Below are 22,410 nucleotides of genomic sequence, written 5' to 3'. Positions count from 1 at the left end.
GAACAATATCAGTAAGAAGTTAATATGTTCAGCAGACCATTCTAAAGAAATTGCCAGAGTTAAATTTAGAGAATTGCCTCGCTAATTCTATTGCGGCACTTTGAAGTATCAAATACATGATGTAATAGTAAACTACTGGAAATGAAATTAAAAAAAAAAATATATATATATACCGGACGGAAATAGGACAAAGGAAGTTTGTCTGGCTTTTGTTAAACAGCAGAAAAGTTAAAAAAGACGGAAATAGAGGGAGTGTGCGTTGATTTCCGTTTTGCTGTATTGTCTGTGTGCACTTGGAAATCCTCAGTGCCAGCCAGCTATATTTATTAAGCCAGCCACATTTTGTGTCAATATTTCTTACGAAGGAATTCATTATGACGTTAAACCTTTCTTCAACTGTATCATTGTAGCTCAGTATTGTACAGCTATTTACTAAATTTTTGAAAGATAAATATACTTACACATATCTAGCACATTTCGCTAACACCATCTGTAGCTGTGACGTCAATTTTAGTAGAGGTACAATGTTATCGGTCATAAGAGATTTTTTTTTTTTTTTTGACAGAGGTTGGCCACCCTGTCAGTAGATGAGGTACTAGTGTTATAAGGTTATAACATTTGCCGGCGGACTTTACTTCCAATTACCAAATTACGTGTCGTGGAAGTAGAGGACTTCAAAGTCTGACGCTAAATACCCTATTTTGGATTAAGTGATTAAAATGATTTATTTCATTCATTAGTAATAGTTAATTTATCAGTAGTAGTAATATGAGAGTAATTTGGGAATAAATATCAATTTTAAAAAATATATAGGTATGTATATATTTTTGTTTATTAAATATCAAATTTACATATTTACACACAAGTTAGTTGTAAGACTATCAGTTTGTTTCACCTATTCCCCTTCAGTTTGCTCTTAACTACTATTAAAAATTTAAGGAGAACTGTTACACTTGAAATCTCAGTAATCTTACAATGAGGTAAGTGATTTTAAAGTCGCTTTAACCACAAGTAAGATCTTAATTAGTTAATATTTTTTTCATCCAATGATTAGCTATAATTTCATTTTTTAATATTTTGTTTTTTTTTTAATATAAATAAAACTTTTATCTCGTGGATGACTAATTAGAAGATAACATATTGTCAAATACATAACACACTTACACTAGAAGATAATATATTTGTATACTTGATAATTGTAAAAAATTGATTAAAGATATGGACGTACAATGTTATCGGTCATACGAGATTTTTTTTTTTTCTAACAGAGGTTGGCCACGCTGTCAGTAGATGAGGTACTAGTGTTATATGGTTATAAGAAATATGTTTTACAAACACAAACAATGTTTATTGGAAAATGTCAGTGACTCCACGTTCTGTACGTATTATTATTATTAGTCTTATCATTAAAAGAGAAATTTCTGTTGGGTAAAACATATAATCGATTACATTAACTTTTTTCTCCAATTAAGACTACTGATTAATTTTAACATCGATGTCAGATTAGTTCGTATGTTTTATTATGATATCTCAGGCTTTCTGATGAAGGATGATTTAATCGGATTGATCATTATTGCGAATTTAGTGCAACGATAGTAGATGTTCTGGTGGAAATGCACTTTAACCAATTGGCGGATGATAGCAGCCAACCTAACAAACAGCAAATTGCTATTTGGTATGAACACTTACATCTCCCAAACCATAACTCATATATTATTCATATTACGATTAAACGTATTACCATTATACTCGTAGTTTGTAAATTACACGTAATGTAACCTTACAGGAAAGCCAGCCAAACATTAAAACGGTTATAAAACCTACTTTTCTAGACAAAATTATTAATGCCAACGTTATTGATCTGCGAGTGTTAATTTTAATGCGTGTAAAAAGTTTACAGAATAGTCTAACTAAACCGCTCAGGAAAATTCAATTCTTGTAGGAAATTTACCTTAGATTGGAAAATTCGGTTCGTTTTGGAAAAAGCGGTTCTAAGAGGAAATCGTGCTAGTTTCCACTGCAGCTGTTTCCGTTTGACATGAAAAAGTTGCATTTCTCATGAATTTCTCCAAATTGAAAATCTGGCCGATTGTAAAACTACCTCTTGGAGGATAAAGAGAAAGTAAAAACATATGATTAAAAAGCTCAGCTGGGAGTGGGAGAGTAGTAAAGGAATAACACGGCCATTATAATACAAGAATAGTATAACATTTTACTATAACTTCTACTTGTGTGTGTAAGGTGTATATAATATAAAACTCTTTTTACAACAATAGCAACACTGGCAGGGTGCGGTGTTTATTGTTAGTGTTCAATAACATTGTTTAGTATTGTTAGATTTGTAGTGTGTATTGTTATAGATACAGCACATATTGTGTTCCTTTGAACATTCTTCAAGTTCTCTTGTGTGTGTGTTCGTGTGATGACTTGATATTGTCTGAATGTGTGCAGTCCAATGGTGACGTGTTCACCATCTCAAGGTCACCTAATCATAACGCCTTGCCTGTGTACTCTGAGCCGGTCCGTACTTGACTCCGGAACACCTCACTCACTATTGTGCTCAAAGATTGCGTTTTTTGTATCGTCGCTTTTTTTCTTTTTATTAACTGTGAAAATAATTGCTGCAGAGTTGATGTTCTGTTTTGGTAAATCAATGAAACCAGTACAAAGTTGTGAGGAGGTGCAGTGCACTAGTCTAAAAGTGTTATCACTTAGAAGAACAATGTTGTTTTATTTAATTTCTTTAACTAGGTAAGGGAAGTATTGCAATCAAGTCAAATGGTCCATTTCAAGGTACTCTCGGAAGTGTCCATATTTAAGTACGCTGAATTAAAAAAAATCGTATCTGTGTAACAGAATATCTCAATTTGGAAAATACCGCATCTTGGCTGGAACCATATTTTTCGATGCGGTGCAGCTGTCTTTACTTAACCATTACGTCATGTTTCCGTTTTTAGAACCCATCTTCACAACCTGTCTACATTATTATAACAGTATAATAACCTAACCTAAATATTGTCAGTGGGCACTGTTGATCAGTTTTTCTTCTCGACAGTTTTTAGAAGGTATTAGAGTCAGATTGTAATGCCTTTATAGAAGGCAGTGGAAAACAGCTGGGTGAAAGGCATTCTATGCTCTCGGCAAAATGGATGAATCTTAAAGCCTTGTTAGCATGCTTTCAAAAATTACCTTTTCTCTTAAGAAGGTCCACTTGTTTTAGAGACTGAAGTTGGCAACACTGATTACTGTAGTTAAGTACTCTTTCTTGACAGGAAAGAGTTTACTCTTGTTTCCTTTCTCATATTGAAACTGTCCGGTTGATCGCCAAGATCGAATGTTGAAAAACACACAGCTTTGACAATTTTTTGTCCCCTTTGTTTCCTATTAAAGACAAAATTCCCAAATTTTCTTAAAAATTAAGAATGTATTCTCGTTTATAAGTGTAATTTTTTTGCAACAACACAGTTCAAATAGATTAGTGATCGGGGATTACAAGTACGATCAACATCTGAGGTTATTAGCGCCCGGAGCTTTTTCCGGTGCACTGCCGGCCTCCGGACAGTGTTCTTTCGTTTCAGACAACACGGTCCATCACCGGACAGTGAGCTGTGAGAAGCTCCTAGGAAGAGAAAATCTAAAGGATCAGCTGCTGGAATCGAACCCGGGACCTCCGCGTGGGAGTCCAGTATGCTAACCTCATAGCTAATCCCTTCCCTATCGGCAATGTTCATTTACTTTCTCTCACGCTAGATAAGGGAAGCATTGTGATCGCGTCAAATCACCCATTTCCACACTTTTCACCAAGAAATATCTCTTTTAAGGACCAACCCTTAAGTGCGAAATGGTGTTATTTCACAAAACTTGTGTATGTTCGTCGATGGTGGAAATTTCAAATTTGATTTCTCTGTTGCTATGAGAGGAGGCGACCATTAGGTACTGGATAAAGTCTGCCCACCGGAAGTGCCGATGATTTTCCGATTTTCCCCAATAGTTTTCTCTAAACTTTTTGTATTAGTTGATCTAAAACTTTTATGTGAAAATTATTCTAAAGGGCTGGAGAAAAGGTTAAGGCCGCCCTTTGTTGTAGGGAAGTACTGTGCAGTCTATAATGTAATACATGAAAACAGGAAATGACACATTAGAGAGATGTAAGAGACAGAAAATGAGGGAAACTGTAAATATTTGATAATAAATGGTTAATTAATGTTTTTTTTTAAGAATATCCTGTTTAAAGAGTTTAAACTAAATATTTTTCCTTAATATTAAAATTCACAATTAAGACTATAATTATTGGCGAAAGTTCCAGCGCAATTTTGATAATCTATTTCTAGTTTTTATAGTCATAGATAAGTAAATTAAGTGAAACATGACTAAAAAGGAAACCAAAGAAGAATTGTTTTACTAGATATGCGAGTAATTTCCGGTCTTTTCTTATTTTATTTCTCAACATTATTTTTTTTGCAAATGAGTCACCATTATCACCGACAGACAAACCAACTAATTGCTGGGTCCTCATGCGACAGCACTACTCCCACTTGTTTTGCTAGTAACTGGTCTCTTTGTGTCTGTTAGCATACGCACGCGCAGATCACATAATTGGCGAGAAAGTCGTCTTAGTGTTCACATGAGCTGGAAGAGAAGGATGGAGCAAAGGTGATGTAAAGGTCGCCATGGTGCTAGAAAGACTTGACCTTCTTCTCTGTTAGGGGTCACCGGTGAACGGACTGCTACACTTCATCTCAACCGGAAGCTTCCCTCTACATCACAGAGTCACCTAACACTTTCATTGTGCCTGTCTTTTATACGATATATACAGCAGTGTCTGATCTTACCTCCACACAAGCAATAAACAGCGAGGAAGGTTAAATGAACCATATAAACAACAACCACACCATCTACTGCCAATAATCCACACTAATGCTATTCTATTTAGTCTACCATTTAAAACTCCGTGTCTTTTTCCACAGATTTCTCTGCAGGAATTGACTATGAAAGTGCGATATATTTTTTTTTATTATCACCAATAACGTCACGTTTGTTTCGAGTTAGCACTTTGTGTGATTTCTTCAATTATGTTCCCTTTCAAATGGAATAAAAAAGCTGTAAAGATGTGTCAAGAATCTCAAGAAACTGTAGAAGGGAAATCTCATGAGACAAAAACTAGTTATTCGTACCTCTTATCTAATTTTGATGTTGTTTTTTAAATTTTTTTACAGACGGAAGTGGAGTGTGCAGCCGAACATCCGTACTTCGTGTATGGCCAAGGCTGGGCATCGTGTCGCCCGGACAGGACTCTGGCCTCTTACGGTCTCAAGGTGCACCAACTGCAGGTAGGAGATGTGTGCATCTCGTTAACGCCTCGCGTTGGAGCTCCTGCATCCGCCGGCGCTAGTTTGGTAGCCGCCCACAGTGGCGGAGCGCCACTCTTCGACAAGAAGAGGCGGTGGTCCGCCCCTGACGAGATCCACGAGCTTCCGCCTCCCGCTCACCAACAGCCGCCCAAAGACTAATTTCAATATTACTATTTTTTTAAAAAAACAAAAACAAATGTTTTCTATTATTGTTGACAAAATTAAAATAAAAACATTTTTTACCCCCACATTTTGGCGGCACCAATATATCAAGATTAATTGTATTTTTTGTAAATAATTTGTTTTCTAGTTAAGGGGGGGGTAATAGGTTTGATGTGGAGTTGTATGACCGAATATCGATTTAGTTGAACTGCCTTCATCACTCACATGTACTCATATCTCACTTTAGAGGCTGTACAGTGCTTCAGTCTTTGAGAGTAGCATTTCTGAAAATGCTTTATTGGAAACTGAATGACGTATCTCTTCTTGTTTAACTCTCTCAATTCGAAAACTCTTATTTCCAAAGCCAGGAATCTCTCATACCGTTCAGAGTCCAAGATTTCGTAATTTGCAAAGAGCTATCACACATTTGGTAAACTCGGCACATGCATTAAAGTAACCCAAAAAAGTAAATTGATACAATCCACTTTTGAATAAATATTTATTTCTATAAATACATACATAAAATAAATGGAGAAGTGGCAATTAACTTCTCTTTTAACATCCGCTAATACCGTACAGATCTTCCGTAAAGTTGAGGATAGGATAGGAGCACTGGAATTTCTCAGTAAACACAAGACAACCTTCACAACATGTGTTTACGATAAAAGGAGAATTTAGAAAAATGTTTGCAACATGATCACAATATTTCTCATCTAGTCTCTCACATCAAATTAACATGAAATTTGGCCCAATCAATTATCCAAAAATGTTTTCGTAAAAAAAAATTAACAATAATTTACAAATAATCTATTAAAATTTGTAAGTTAATTATTACCTCAACAGTAATAAAGATTAATAACAATAATAAAATAATTATTGAAACACATTGCACGGACAGTAAAGTAACAAATTGATAAAAATGGAAGCTGTCTACATTTATAGAAATGAGGTGATGTGTGTTGCTCCTTAGCGTCGTCATTAAGTTCCTTATACAGTGAGTTTTGTTTACATTTTATTCAATTGATATTTCGAATTCTAATCACTGTTTTCAAAAATACCAGTCTTTCATTTACACAAGTGGCTCTCTGCATGATTCCAAGGAGAAAATAGATATATCTTTCATCTCGGGTGAGTGCAATACCTGACCAGTGTTAGTTTACTGTTGGGAAAATTTTTATCATTAATATCCCTTACATTGAAATATTCTGTGTAATTTTTTTTTTTTTAAAGCGAAGTAAATTGTAACACTTATTTATCATAAATGCTTGTTTAAAATGTTGGACCTAACATGAATCTTAGCACTATTCAAACTACTAAAGAATTGAAGTGTTACCTTACACAGTCGGATCCATTTTATTTATTCCACCTTTAGTTTAGCTGACGATAAGACGACAATTTGTTCGTTCTGATAATTTGTTAGCGAAGCACACAGACTCAAAACACCCTTTAATAACAAGCTCAACTTTTCTTTACATTTACTCCTAAACCCAAGTCATATAACCTTCCACATTGCCAGAAAAATGCATCTGGTATACAAAGTAAAAACTAGTTTTAAACTGAGAAAAAATATTTGGCCAATCTATTTAAACAAGTGTTTATGAATACATTTATTTCTATAAAATTTAAAAAAAGTAATGTTATTTATAATTGATTTGATAATATTACCAATTGTTTATTTTTTGATTGAAAATAATAAATAATAATAATACTAATTGGGAATGTGAAGACTTGAATAGTTAACATTGTTTAAGATAATCTATTGATGCAATTTTATTGTGCTAAATTTTTATTTCTACATAGAAATTCTATTTTATTGTTTAGATAGTTCTAATTAATTAAATGTAAATATTTGTGAAATAGTGTTGGTAAACCTGCCTGTATTTAGTCCAATGTTTATAGGTAAGTGGTAACATTAATTCTAAAATATATTTTGCCAGACATGACAATATTTCTAATCTTCACCTTGAGACGTGTAAACTAAAACGTGGAGGTTATAAAAGCTGATCAAATTGTAGAATTTTTTTTTTAATACATTATTTGTTTATAACTTTAATTGAATTTTATTTCAAAATTGAAAAAAAACAAAGAACATTTAAATAATAAAAAAAAAAGTATGAATATTTTGTATTTGTTTATTTAAATACACTGCTCAATATTTAATTAAGATGTTACCATTTCATTCAGCTAGATTAAAAGTAAAAATAATTTCTTTTCTCTTGTTCTCTCTTGCCGCGTCTAAACCAAGCCTCCATGTGATGAGGTAAGTTGGTGAAATATCGAAACGTAATACAATTAAGTGGTAACAAATACTTTGTTTTCTTTCCGTCACGGCACTAGATTTCTGGTGAGTTAGGCTATAAAAGCTCTCGCAAAATCGCGAATGTAATGCTTTCTTAATCCTTTAGTTCGATTGGCTTATTGCGTTATTGCATTAACTTGTGTCAGTTTGGTTCCTTATCGTCTCGGCTTCCCTGGCAAGGAAGGAACATTGCTAATACGGAATTAGTAAAACTGAAATGCAATCTGACGCTAGAAGGTTGATCCCTATACACAATTCTCAACCCCCAGATCTGTTTGGTAACTCTGCCCTCTCAGCAGACTGTTACGAGAATCTCCTGCTTTTCTACTTCGTCAGGAATAATGGACACTAGAAATCCCTTCTTCCCTTCTTTGTGGGTGGCCGTACCACTCGGGTGTTCTCCCTAACTCAGGGCCTGACTTCTCCCCCTTAAGCTTCTTCTTCCAAAATGCTAGCTGTGGAATGTATATCCTACGAGAAGTGTATTTAAATATTACTCTCACATATGATCTCGAATTGCTTGAACTATGCTTTGTTAGATGTACGGCTAGAGAAATAGTTTTAATGTATTGTCAAACGTTTTGGCGAGGAGGAGTGCCTTCCTTCGTGGATTTATTAAGACGGACTTCTAATACTTGTGGAGGTTATATTCTGTCAGTATTAGTATGCTTGGATGACGCTGTGATACCGCTGAATCCTTATTTGAGTTGGGTTTAAGTAGTTGGCTCTTAAAATATTAATCATTTGTTGTATACACTACCGATTCTAGAGCTTTAAAGAGAATACTACCCAGATAACTTTAACCAAATACACGAACTCGCTCAAGATGCCCACAACAGCCATTGTAGTCAGCTGATAACTAATAGAGTACGAGTATAACCTCCTATAGTAAACCTTCGTGTCTTAAAACCACAGAAGAAGGCGCTGATCTGTGTTAAAACAAAAAGTAATAATGTGAAACAAAACAAAAAACTATTATTTTTGCCACAAACCAAACGAGAATATAAAAAAGGTTAAAAAGAATAGTGTCAACTCATATTGATCTCGAATGAATAATAAACACAAGCCTTCTCAGTGTTATTTATAATGTAAACAAGTGTGATTTAATTTTTTTTTTGTTTTTTAATTTTTAATAATTTTATTGTATGTAATTTATTAGTTTTGTAATAAATTTTTTAAAAAAATTGTTCATCATTTTCTTCTTTGAAGCGAAAACTGTTTATTGCAGAATTTCTTGCAGCAAGTGCCACGGGGACTTTGCAAAAATAAAATAGACTTAAGAGCGCGCTAAATCAAGTCTTGGTAAAATGGAGAGACTAAACAACTTGGTAGTTATGCTGTTTTCCTAACGTCGTCAAAATTCTAGTAAACTTAAAACTTAGCTCACTTCCAAATTCAGACACCTTAGGGGGCCCAGTCGGCATATCTCCTTAATGCCCTTTTATAAAACTTTTAGGCTGTACACATCTTTGAATTTTTCCAATTTCTCATTTCTCAGTCGGAAAATTGCTTATTGATGGTATGCGCTGCTGGATATTACAAAGAACTGTGTAGAATATTCACTTTGACCAAATGTCTGTTTTCTCATTTTCTATTCCCTAAATATTCGAACCACTTTTCTCTATCATTCCCAAAAAATTCAAACAGTTTAATGAGTCTATAGGACCTCGACTTGCTGGCGATGATTATCACAAATCAACTGCAATAAACCTTTTTTTCATTAAATGAAAAAGTTTATAAAAATAAATAGATAAATTTAAGAAATAAACACATGCAGAAATGTAATTTAAACTGTATGTATGTGGTTGTATTACTTGAAAGAAACTCTAGTGCCTTTTAAAAAAACAAATTATTTTAATAAAAATAATAAAGGTAAATGTGTAGAAAAATATATGTATAAATCGAAAGATATAATCGATTTAGTTAGTTTAATTACAAAGTAGTACATTTAAATGAAACCTTTGACAACTGTTGTAAATCATCCAGTGCCATATGTAATTGTGGAGTGAGCACAAGGATAGTAATTTCAGTTATAGGAACATTTTAATAATAATGTTTAATTACCTCCTTTAATATAATTCAAGATAATAAATAATCACTATAATTTGTTATTAATAATACAGATTATATACAAATAAATATTTATATGTATATATAAATATTGTATATTAAATGGATAAATAAAAGACAGATTTTTTCGTATTTTTTTTCTCTTTATTTCAATAAGGATCGTATCTGACATCTTGGCGCGCAGCGTTTTAAGCAGGCACCACTACGTACTTATCTCAGAAATATCTTTTTTGAGCACAAGTCAGCTGGGAAAATGAATAGTAAGGTAAATAATGTTAAATTCTGGGAATTCGGTTTTTCTAATTTACACCCAATTACACTATCACAAATAAATACTATGTTTTTCTATTAAGTAGTTTAAAAATATAGAAAACGGTTTAATGATCCATTTAATTAATTTTATTATAAGCCCGGTTTTTAAAAGTGAACTAACAAATAAAAACTAAAGGGTACAACAATTTATTATAAACATGAAGAGGGCGACGACAAAATAAGTTGGCCAACCTGTGGCTCTAACCGAAGATGTTTGCTTATCGCTGTCCTACTTCCCTGTCATTTTGCAGGATAAGAATGACAATTCTTATTAGACAAAATTTAATTGAAATATACTAGTTAACCGCTAACTTTAAGATACCTGGCCTTAAAAATGACATTTGCCCATTTTGTTTGTGAAAAATTTATCTAATTAATAATTCTAGAATTAAGAAGAAATTTGGAGGGGCTACTACTAAAACAAGTAGCGCATTCTTCAGAATTGAAACAAGCTTTATTTATGTATTAATTTTTTTAATTTGGATGAAATTAGTATACATTCATTCATTTCGTTTTGTTTAGAATTAAGATATCCTTAAAATTGTTTAGTTAAAAGCTATCTTGTTAACAGAGTTTCAGTGCCCTTAAGAACATCAACGTTTTAAAATCGTCAGATACCCTGTCATGTGATCTCTTAATACATTTGGTATCTTTTTTTTGTGAGTCTTGAGTTAGAATGAGGGGAGGGGTATAACACATGTGATGTTTTATTAATATTATTTATTAATTGTAAAGTAGTCGCAAACAAAAATCTAGATTAAATATTGTTTTCCTATCTAATAATAGGAAGTTTGTGACTTCTCTTCGAAGAATAAGCTTAGTAAAAAAAAGATTTTTGAAATGTTAGTTGATCAAAGAAAATACAACTTGTGAAATGAAAGTTATTTAAAAAAAAAAGCACACGAGTAATTCTGTCCAAGTGACATCAACATTTGAACAAGGTAATAGGCTTGTTTCCAAACATTGACACAAGGTGGAAGCACAGGCTTAGCAATCTTGTGCTGCTGTCATTTTAAACAATATGAACTATATAGCTAACTTCGGAATTCTTTTCCCATACCTTTAGGTTCTTTTCGAATTCTGTTCCATTGTCAAACCAACATTTTGAACTTATAATTCTCTCAAATAATAATTTTGTCTGTGAAATGCTCGAAACAAAAAGGTTTATATAAGAGCAGTTTGTTGATATGTACACAATTTTTAAAGAAAATAATTGGTGGCATTTAAAAAAAAAAAAGGTAAAAAATATCATGTTTCATAGGTTACTATTTTAATTTAAAACTATTTTCGAGTAATAAAATTTCTACTAATATCAGTCACCTTTCCGTTACGAGAATTCGTGGCTGTGGACGATCTTCATGAAAGTTTCAGCTTCTGATAGCCAATCCAACCTTCCATATTTTCCGCCTCTACCTTTGCATTCTGATTGGTTAATCACTTAACACTAGTGATGGGCAGAACGAGTCCGTCTTTGGACTCGTTGGATTTGAATCAGTTCCAGGGTTGGAATCGATTCCAACAACTCGTTCACCGATTCCGGTCTCTGTACTTACCCTATGCATTAGTAAAAATGTCACGCAATTCATTAAAAAATATCATTAAATGTTAGCTTTCCCAGTTAATAACAAAACTATATTTCTTTAACACACATTGAGTACTATCCCTAATTTCCAATTGCACTGATAAATATAAAATTAACAACGTAACACAAAAATTAACATAAAAATAGACTAGTCAATTATAAAAATTAAAGCAATGATGTTTAGTCATTATCTAGCTTGACCACTGGAAGACTGGAGTTAACGTGCTTCAAGAGGATCCAAGGTAGAGAAACGGAAATGGGTAGGAAATTATTCCCATAAAAAAAATTCTAACCCTTCAAGCAAAATGATAATTACTCATAAATAAAGAAATATTTATTTACTAGGACTTGTATATCAAGCTTTAAAAATATTATCTTATTATCTTACGAAAAGAAAAAGCTGTGTGCTTAATCTTTAACATAGCGCTGGACACTCTTATTCTTATCTTCATTGGGTAAGTTTAACCGTGTACATGACCGTGAGACAGTCAAAGTAACACTGAGCCAAAATTTAGTATTACCTAATTGGTTTACTTACTGCAGTATCCCTCCCACTCTATCACCAATTTCACAAACATTCATCGATTGGAAATAATTTTTAGTTAAATATTCGTTTTATTTGAATACAAAAAACATTATAACGCTTTCTTAAGATGATTTTAATTTTTAAAATTTGTTTTTGTCCATTACTCTTATATAATACGAAGAATTTCAAATAAAATATAATATACAAACACAATGATCTAGTATGCAGGTGGAGTCAGTCCTCGTTACCATAGCAATGGAACCGTTAAACAACTCTGGTTCCAGCTCCAGCAATTTCTATTGGCTAGATTCAGTGAACGAAAAAATGGAACGAGTCCGGTTTCAAAAGGATTTAAATCACTCCGGATTCGACTCCACCAACTCCAGTGGATTTAACCAATGAAAATGCTAGAGCTGGGCCGGAGTCGTTTAACGGTTCCGTTGTCATGGTAACTACGACTGACTCCACCTGCACACTAGATCATTCTGTGTTTGTATATTATATTTTATTTGAAATTCTTCGTATTTTATAAGAGTAATGGACAAAAACAAATTTTAAAAATTCAAATCATCTTAAGAAAGCGTTATAATGTTTTTTGTATTCCAATGAAACGAATATTTAACTAAAAAATATTTTCAATCGATGAATGTTTGTGAAATAGGTGATAGAGTGGGAGGGATACTACACTAAGTAAACCAGTTAGGTAATACTAAATTTTGGCCCAGTTTTACTTTGACCGTCTAGCTGACATGTACACGTTCAAGCTTACGCCAATGAAGATGAGAGTAAGAGTGTCCAGCGCTAAGTTTAAGATTAAGCACACAGCTTTTTCTTTTTGTAAAACAATAAGATAATATTTTAAAAGCTTGATATTCAATTCTTAGTTAATAAATATTATGAGTAATTATAATTTTGAAGGGTTAGAATTTTTATGGAATAATTTCCTACCCATTTCCGTTTCTCTACCTTGAATACTCTTGAAGTAAGTTAACTCCAGTCTTCTAGTGGTCAAGCTAGATAATGACAAAACTGCATTGCTTTAATTTATATTTGACTAGCCTATTTTTGTGTTAATATTTGTATTACATTGTTAATTTTATATTTATCAGAGCAATTGGAAATTAGGGATAGTACTCAATGTGTGTTAAAGAAATATAGTTTTGTTATTAACTGGGAAAGCTAACATTTAATGATATAATAATATAATAAATTGCGTGACATTTGTTCTTATGTTTAATCGTTCCAAACCTTCTGCTGCCTCATTTTCATTTTTATTTGCCTAAATTTTTTGGGGCGGGGCGGAATCACTTTTTTTAAAAATAGGGATTTGAATCAACTCGTTCCACCATCGGACTCGTTCCAATGGAACGAGTCCGCTCAAATAGCCCATCACTACTTAACACCAATTATTTCATTGAAAATATTGTTTCGATTCTTTGTTTACTTATTTCCCCTAGGCCCTAGGTAGTTTTTGCAAAGTTAGTTTTTTCATATTTATGAAAGAAGACTTTCGACTTTTTAATATTTTATTTGTATACGATTTTTTTTTAGGAAAAGAAGGAATAACAAAACTGTGCTTCATAAGGGGCTAGAAAAGTAAGCTCTAAGTGCACCTTTAGTTAAATGGCGGATTGCCTGCTGGTTCCCAATTCCTCATTTTTAAGAAACATGTTGAAGAGGCGATTGGGCAAAATCTCAAAACGGATATTCCTGTTGTAAACCCGATATCCAAAATTAGACTCAATCCTGTATATATTTCCTGATACCCTTAGTAAGAGGAAAGTAGTATAATAGAAAGTAAGAAAACAATTGTTTTTGGAGCTAAATAAGCGATCACTGATAGTGGCATCAAAAAGTAAACAAATAAATAATTAGAATTAAGTCACCTGATAAAGTAATTAAAAAAAAAAAGTGTTGACCTAATTAGAATAATCAATACTAGTTGAACTGTTTATTACTTTAACAAAGTGAAGCGATAAAAGTAATTGGCAATTAAAAAGACTTTTCATTGTGAGCTGGCCTTATCGCTGACTTGCTGATATCAAGATTTCACACGTCAATATTTTGTTTAATAAATGCCCATAAAATAGTTTTGTCCGTTCCATTAACTTGCCAGCTAATACATCATGAAGTTCTACTTTTGTGTAAGTAAGAATTCCATTTTGCTTTCAATATGGTTTGTGAATTTTGGTATTTTCTCTGTTAGCTAGTCAGAGAAAGTGTTGCAAAATAATGAATTTCTAATATTAAATAATTTTAATAAAGAGTTTATTAGTTTTTCCGCTATTCTTAGGTTTTATAACGAAAGATTTTATAATTTAAAGACAGGAATAACTAGACTCGACCAACTTGTATTGAACTGAGACTTTGTTTACGCTTTGCAGATACTTCTTGCGGTCGCTCTTCTGAACTGGAGCTCTGCGAGTGCTGCCAAGGACGACGAAAAACCTCCGGCGCTGATTGACATACCCTTTGAGCTGCCCTTGCAACTGCCAACAATTCCCATTGGCCAAGTAGGAATGAACACCATTTACCAGCAAATGTAACTCTCAGAGGAAGGAAATCGAGCGATCATTTACTTTGAATGGTGCTGATCGATATATCGAATGTCTGTTCAATCATCTTTGGACAATTTGGAAAACACCATTCATACAACCACCATCATTTTTTTTCAAAACTCTGTAAAAAAAGATTAGAAAATAAACTTGCTTGCCAATAAATAGAAATCTTGTTATTGTTTATGCCTGGATTAACTGTATGGATTTGAATATCGAGTAGCCTGTAACTTCGTCCAACACTTTAGCTCGACTCTTCTAACAGAAGTTTGTAGTTCTTTTATTTAGCCAGAATCGTGCTGACTATCCCTTTGTCGTATAATAAAAGTATTTATTATCTTTGGTTTTGTTTTGGCATTATAAAAGTAACCTCCCGCTAAAGAGCACTACTGAATAGCAAAGTTAGACGAATACGTCCTCAAGTTCCTGGCAAAAACAGACTATACTTTTTTTTCTTTTAAATCTGAAATTTTCCAAATAAACTCTCTTAAAGAAAAAATAGAAATATATATTGTGGTCTCAATTTCCTTATAACTTATGCAAATAAGGTGATTTCAAAAATATCAGCTTCAATTATATTTTCTATTAAAACCATTTATCAATCAAAAATAAATTTTCAATTCCTGCATCCACGACTTAATGGTTAAATTTTAGTAATGTTCTAATGATTGTAACGAGATATTGAGACTTGAATTTAACGCGAATTTAAAACAAAGAAAAGTTTAGCGGCCATATCTCCTAAAGTAATGCATCGTATGGCTTTATATTTTGCTCATAAATAGCTACTGTTATAGTCTAGAAAAGGTTAAATTTTAAAAAGTTAAAGTCAAAAACTGAGCAAGATTTCATACTGATCTAATGAATGGGGAGCGAGATATTGAGATTTGAATTTTGGCTTAGTTTAAAACTAAGAAAAGTTTAGCTTTAATTTTCTCCTAAACTATTTCATTGATAATGTTATTATTTTACTCGTATTGTAGAGATAAGTACTGTGGAAGTTAGGAGGAATTGAAATCGAGATATCCGTCAATACTCACAGGCGCTAAAAACCGTCTACACTTACTATCCTTCTTGCTGTAAAAGTTCTTAAAGTCAATGAAATGGTGAGGAATCTGGATATTATGGATTGGGAATTTATCAATAGTTAATTAAAAAATAAAACGATTATTCAATTTTGTAAGATAAGAGATCAAAGTTGTTAATTTTATTTTGAGTAACTATGTTTGTATAAAAGAATTAGGTTTTATCTACCCATAATAAAACCTAGGCTTGATTTTAGACGCAGTGTGTTGATTAATAATGTCAACCATTTCTTCCAAAGTTGTGTTTGACAATGGACTCCTCACCAACGTAGGGGGTTTGAGAACCATCCTCAGCTTCTGATTCCATATTTACACAAGAAGCTGTAAAAGCTTCTGGAGGTATCTGATTCGCTTTAAACTGATCTGTGAAAGCTTGTAAAGCCATCTCTAGATCCCAATTAGATTCAGATAGAAATCTAAAAAAAATAAATATACATATATTTGACTCAAATTGAAGACAAAGTTATAAATCTAAAAAGATCCCAGACAGTGGATATGATTCTGGATATTAAGCCTCAAGGAATTGGTGTAATGTGATTAAAAAACAAAAATTATTTTAGAAAATGTGGTTAGGTTGGTAGTGCTGGATAATTTATCCGTCGTAGCGCGTATGTTTCCTGTATTCCTTTAAGGGTAAGGGCTAGCTAGAATGGCTAATGAGTTTGGTGTAGATTTTGATTTCACTTATGTGACCACCTTGCACTATACTTGCTGTCTAGTAACTCTGTTTTATCTGTTAATCTACTTTAACTTACTTCAATGTCCAGACTCCATTCATTCCAGCTAAGTGAGAGACCATTCTTTGCAATACATCTTTATCTTTGTTTTTATTGTTGATCATCACTGTAAAATCACTCATCAAAGATTTTCTTGGCTGAGTAAAACTTGCCTAAACATTTATTAATTTTGTTTTAAGTTTAAATTAAAAAAAAGAAGAAAAATCCTAAATAATTCAAAATATATAAGTGAGAATTACATCGGCCACTGCAGTAGTGGTATTAGTTACAACCCAGATGTCGTTCACTACCTTCCATTCGCCCAAAACTTGAGGCCAGGGCTGTAGAATGAATGTCCGATCAAACGAAAACAAACATCCAGGATTAAGAGTGCTGAAATCCTTAAAAACGCCACATACGTTTATAACTACAACATCTTCCTGTAAATAATTAACAAAACAAAATTTAAAGTCAAATATTAATTGTTTTTATGTTTTAAATATTTTAAATGTTTATTAGCAGGTTTGGTTGTTTATTTTTTTGGAAAAAAAGTTCTTCTCTGCGACTAAACAGATCTACTTAGCACCCCTTTAATGGACAAGAGGGATTACCCATCCCGCAGCTCCCCAGATCACGCAGGATCTCAAGGAAAGAGCAATGGAAGCTGGAAACTAGGAACAACTATTGCATCCGTCATCCAACCCTGACACCTGTGCAAACTTTCTGGGGAATTTTAAGCCTTGTTCTTTTTTAAGAAAACTTCTTTCTTAAGAATACCAGAATCTCCAGGAATATTCTAGGAAAGAGAGGAATCGGTAGACATTTCTTGGTATCTAATTGCAACACTCTTCTCAGATATCCGAAAGATTACACCCCTAATTGAGACATCTGGAGTGTTGTAATCTTCTGGTAACACCCTCGACTCTCTCTACGGAAATTCAAGGAAAGCGTAGAGCCGGCAATTAGGAATAGTCTCTCCCTGATGCCGGCCACTCCTCCTCCATTGCCGCCAGGAAGCATAAATCCCGCTTCAAGCATCTGGAAACTGTCCTCGCTTTCCAGGGAAATTTGATAATCACTTTCTGAAACCTTAACAACTCACTTATCCGAAAAGAAAGTAAATTCTCCCTCCAAAAAGAAGTTCAAAACCTCCCAAGCCAGCGTTAGTCAAGATATTATGTTATTCTGGAGAGGTCCCTAGTATCTCGGAGGCTCCTTTGTCGGACATAATCATCTCAGCGTCCGACAGGTCGCATGAGATCTTTAATTGGGCTGAACATGAGTTTGCCTGTGGTTTCGCTAAACTCAAATAGCTACACACATCAACTACCGTGGAAGCCTAATGAATAATGCGTGATATTGCGTGGTATTGTTGGGCTAGGATACCCATAGGGACGCCAAGATCGCTACAGCTCCTCTTTCCAGGTGGATTGTTAAAATCACTTTTTCGTAAATCACAGCATCTATGTCTTATTTCCAGTTAACAAACTCAAAACATCACAAACAAATAAGAAAAGGCACACTTACCCTGGTAATAGGCACATCTACGTTAAAAGAATATTGGTCAAAGATTACATTTGGCAGATTGTTCAATGTGTCCATGATATCTTTAGGAGAACGTCTCTGAGTGCTGTACATGCGACACATGTCCGAGACTGTCAACATATTTCTACTCACTTTTAAATATTCATTCAATCTGCAAAAAACCAAACCAACACAGCTGAGTTATGAACAATCATTCTCCTTGATACTGGAGTCTTCAACGTTTCATATCTGGCACGAATTTTCTTCACAATGTTATTTTCACTTCCTTACTTTAAAAGAGAAGGAACCATAATTGGCAGATTTCCTGGATTTTTTGTCTTCACCAGAAATATCCGAAAGGACAAATGTCCTTGAGACTGAGATAAATAAAGTATTACCCAACATTGCTGGTTGTAGAATTTCCCAAATTGCAACAACTTATAGATAATGTAGCTTTTGGATGATAGATTTTGTCCAGTTGCCCTCTACTGGCCGATTCGTAAAGATTAAAGTAATGATGTAGGAAATGGTCGATCATCACGGTGTAGTTATTTTGGCTAATATAGTTTTTTAAAGGAACAATATTAGCCACTGGTGGCGTCGATACGTCAATATTGTCCTAGAACAAAACAAAACAATCAATATACTTATTCGACTTTCTTTTACAAGAAACAAACTTCTTCAACGTTTGAAGTTTTACTAAATGTTAATTGAATTCAACATGAGAGCAACGTACATCCAAAAACATCGTTGGAGCCATTTTCAATTGAATCTAATTAAATACTTTTCGGTTGAAGCGTATTGATAGTTAAATCGAGTCAATTGAAACATTAAGTTTCAGTTTACTGCGATTTCTTGATTTTGTTCATCCTCTCCCGGTAACGCATACGATTTTCATTTTCGAAACCTCAAGCCGGATTTTTCAGGTGATAAGCTTGAAATCACAAATATGCCAGGATCCCAATACCATCCTTAGCTACTAGAAGAAAGAGGGAGGAAAACAAAGGGCAGACCTAAAACCGCCCCAGCAATTCACGCAGCCCTAGAATACCTTGTTGGACATAAGTAACTAACTCTCCAACTAGAAAGGTCAGGCCGCAGGGCAAGAATATCCTCCGGAACAACCCTTAGGGTCTTCTCCATGGGAGTCACACCTCAGATTAACAGAATTGCCAAACTACCAGCGGTGGAAAGTAACTAAAAGAATTAAAATTTAAGGAAATAAAAAATAAGTATAATTAAATATAGAAAAACATTTAAATTTTTATACTTACTAATTTTGTAACTTGAGGAAATATTTTTTTAACTTGGTTGACTACATAAACACTGGAATATATGCGATAATCGCATATCGGGTTACCATCAATCCATAAATCGGTTATCTTCAAGTTCGTAAATTTTTGAAAAACATCCCAGGTGAACTGTAAATATCAAAATAAACTATCTCGTATAAGCTGACACTAACAAATAATTCATGTAAATGTAATAACTATTTTTTGACGGACGAAACTCCTTGGGGATTGGTACTATGATGGAGAAAATTGCCTATCTTAGGATTTATTTCATTTAGGGTTTGTTCAGTTGAAAGAACTATCACTTCTGTTTACACATTCTTTTGTTGACAGAGGAAATCATAGCTCCCTCCACCGTTCAAATATTTTACTCTTAAATAAATTATAAACGAAGGCAACCTCACCTTATTGTGTCGAAGATCCAAACCTTTCAAACTAGGATTAAATATTCTGAGTGCTTCTATGAAGCCACCGTCTTGCAGATTATTATGATTTAATAAAATAATTGACGGCCTTGGAAGAATCCGTTTGATAATTCTAATCGCCAGGTAGTTTACTGCATAACTTGTTAGTGGAGCATAAATGTCCTTAAATGCTTTGAAAATAAAGAAATAATAAATACTCGTATTATTCACGTCACTAATAAAGATAAATAAATAATAAAGAGGCAAGAAATATTAATGCGCTATTTCTATCTCTTGAGAAAGAAAGTAATATTATCGATCAGCTTTTCGATTTTGAACAGAAAATACACTTATGGCTAGAGTCCAAATTTGGTAATTTTGTTTAGGTGCCTGATGGGCCCTACAAATGTATCTAACATTATTATTTGAAACATTTCTGCAGAATAATTTTATTTCTATGAAACTAAACATCCCGCTAAAATGGTTCTTTAGAGGTTAACCAAACCAACCCTGCCACAGAAGTGCCTTCAATGTTTTCTTTGAGAAATTGTTCAATTAAACTTTATTGATCTATGAAATGATTTTAATAAATGGAAAGAAATTGTCTAACTAATTTCAAAAAGTTGAAAAAAAATTAAGGAAAATGGTAGTTCAGGTTTAGATTTTGATCGTTAAACTTTTCAACTTCCTGTGAACTTTAGTTTTCGTGATATTTTATCCACAATGGCAGGCATCCTATTTTCTAAAATCCACTTTTTCTTACTCACGCATAATCGAAACTAACATTTTTGGTGATAAATCAATATTGAAATTTTTGTATGATCGCAACATGACTATTATATATTTGTATGACCATTAGATATTTGATTTGAAACACAATCATACGATGCATACAGAAAGTCGTAGGAACCGTTTATGAGAAAATTAAGAAAAGAACAAACAAAAAACTGAAAATCGATTCATTCATGATAATATCGATTGAGTAATCCAAATTAAGTGTTCCAAGAGCTTATTACCGATCGGCATCGATTCGGGAAATCAAATTTGAACTTTCTAATTTCCTTCTTTTGTGTTACACACATACGTACGTACATGAACACTACGTTATATTCTTCGACGTTAGACCAACTATTTCTGCGGATTCTGGGAACCTCAAAAAGAATATTTTCATGGAAATTCAAAATCGAAAATCTGCACGATTGCAATCGCATTTCTAATTAGTAGAGTAAGAGTAGGGGAAAGAAAAATTTTTGAGAGAAAAAAAGGACATTACCTGTATCCGAAACAAAATTTCTTAAATCAACTATTCGTTCTCTTCTGTTTGTCCTCTTCGAAATGACTTTTTCGATTAATTTCATAACATCTACAGGAACGTCGGTGTACGGACAATGCTCTAATTGTAAGTTCACACAAAGCTAAAATTCAACAACATTTTTATACATGAGAATTCTTAAATTTTCCAAGGCGTCAATAGAAAATAATTAAGAATTTAATACAACCTTTATATTATCGTTTAGAGGTAAAAGAAGACCTGATGAGGCAAGTATTTTAACAGTTGAAATGCCGTTTTGGAACAGAAAACATGTATCTTCTCCATCATTTTTATACTATAAATAAAGAAATTATAAATTACACAGTATTTCATTTCACTAAAATAGCTCTACACATTAACTTACCAATACTGGTATTATTGTATTCTGTGCAGCCAAATTGGCAAAAGCATCTAGAACTTCCTCTTTATTATAATGACTGCCTTTTATAATCTAAAATGTATTTTAAAAAACAAGACATTTATGTAGATTGTATTTTTGCTTTTTTTAAAAAAAAACATTGGTTCAACAAAACTTAAGACTAACGGTGAATTTATGCCAGTGAATTTTGGAAAAAAATAACGAATCAAAATCGACATTTCCCACTAACTTCCAAAGTTCTGGACAATTGTTGGGTGTGAAAAATTTTTTAAAATTAGTATGAGAAGTAGACATGATTTTAGTCTACTATTAACTTAATAATCGGTAAGCAAACATTAAGACAGAGTTTTATTTTGATTTATCACAACCACTTAGAATTTCTAACATTCTTACAACTTTGATAGCAGCATTGTTACCTCTTTTCATGGTACCCACTACACAGCTTGGGCGAATTCTCCACCTAAGAAATGTACCATAGGAGTTGCCTAATCGATTACTAATGTCATTCAACTAAAGAATGTTGTTTAATGTATTTAAAAATGTGTTACCTTTTTGCCTTTTGAACGTCATGCTAACAATTTAGGATCTAAGAAAGTTGGCAAACTTTAAGTGGGCCTAAGGCCGCTTTTGTCATTTCTGGAGCCGGGGGCAAGCTAAAAATTGAGTTGTTCCCCACCACATTTTAATCTTAACTTTGTCCTTATTTCTTCTTAAATGTCTAATTAAAGTACGTTCTTCTACTAACGTAACGTGCAATCACATACTTAAAACGTTTTCGTACTCTCTGAACCTGAATTTTGTAACTTTAGTAAAAATTAAAAAATGAAAATCTTCACGAGTATAA

At 33.1% G+C, this 22,410-nt stretch overlaps 2 protein-coding genes and 1 long non-coding RNA gene across 11 annotated transcripts in view; 2 read left to right on the top strand and 1 right to left on the bottom strand.

The window, feature by feature from the left end:
• The window catches only part of Atx-1 (Ataxin 1), a 105,436-nt gene extending 95,422 nt beyond the window's left edge, over nucleotides 1-10,014 (top strand). For all 4 annotated transcript variants that reach the window (XM_074112840.1, XM_074112839.1, XM_074112838.1 and 1 more), the window contains one exon: nucleotides 5,217-10,014. In XM_074112840.1, coding sequence (XP_073968941.1) covers nucleotides 5,217-5,510 — 294 coding nt within the window. In that variant the 3' untranslated portion in view covers nucleotides 5,511-10,014. The remainder of the gene's footprint in view (nucleotides 1-5,216) is intronic.
• A 2,990-nt stretch (nucleotides 10,015-13,004) lies between these two features.
• Nucleotides 13,005-15,028, top strand: LOC141446291 (uncharacterized). Of its 3 annotated transcripts, none has more exons than XR_012453615.1 (3): nucleotides 13,400-13,766; nucleotides 13,854-14,446; nucleotides 14,687-15,028. It is a non-coding gene; the product is annotated as an uncharacterized lncRNA (long non-coding RNA). The 3 variants fall into 3 exon arrangements; XR_012453616.1 differs by having other exon boundaries at nucleotides 13,400-13,780; XR_012453614.1 differs by having other exon boundaries at nucleotides 13,005-14,446.
• Nucleotides 15,029-16,029: 1,001 nt separating this feature from the next.
• On the bottom strand, nucleotides 16,030-22,217 carry LOC141446287 (nuclear RNA export factor 2-like). 4 transcript variants are annotated; one of them, XM_074112830.1, is made up of 12 exons: nucleotides 22,115-22,182; nucleotides 21,983-22,026; nucleotides 21,552-21,638; nucleotides 21,375-21,482; nucleotides 21,149-21,290; nucleotides 19,876-20,066; nucleotides 19,454-19,600; nucleotides 18,578-18,798; nucleotides 18,183-18,351; nucleotides 16,916-17,095; nucleotides 16,695-16,828; nucleotides 16,030-16,355 (listed from the first exon to the last, which is right to left on the bottom strand). In XM_074112830.1, the coding sequence occupies exons 5-12, from the start codon at nucleotides 21,231-21,233 to the stop codon at nucleotides 16,160-16,162; spliced, it is 1,323 nt and encodes a 440-aa protein (XP_073968931.1). In that variant the 5' UTR covers nucleotides 21,234-21,290; nucleotides 21,375-21,482; nucleotides 21,552-21,638; nucleotides 21,983-22,026; nucleotides 22,115-22,182; the 3' UTR covers nucleotides 16,030-16,159. The 4 variants fall into 4 exon arrangements, with proteins under 4 accessions (XP_073968931.1, XP_073968932.1, XP_073968930.1 ...); XM_074112831.1 differs by lacking the exon at nucleotides 21,983-22,026 and having other exon boundaries at nucleotides 22,115-22,217; XM_074112829.1 differs by lacking the exon at nucleotides 22,115-22,182 and having other exon boundaries at nucleotides 21,960-22,007.
• Between the last annotated feature and the right edge of the window lie 193 nt (nucleotides 22,218-22,410).

Source organism: Rhodnius prolixus, unplaced genomic scaffold, assembly GCF_049639745.1.
Source record: "Rhodnius prolixus isolate KJV_2025 unplaced genomic scaffold, Rpr scaffold_1, whole genome shotgun sequence".
NCBI classification, from domain to species: domain Eukaryota; kingdom Metazoa; phylum Arthropoda; class Insecta; order Hemiptera; family Reduviidae; genus Rhodnius; species Rhodnius prolixus.
This window is presented reverse-complemented; position numbering and strand designations above follow the sequence as displayed.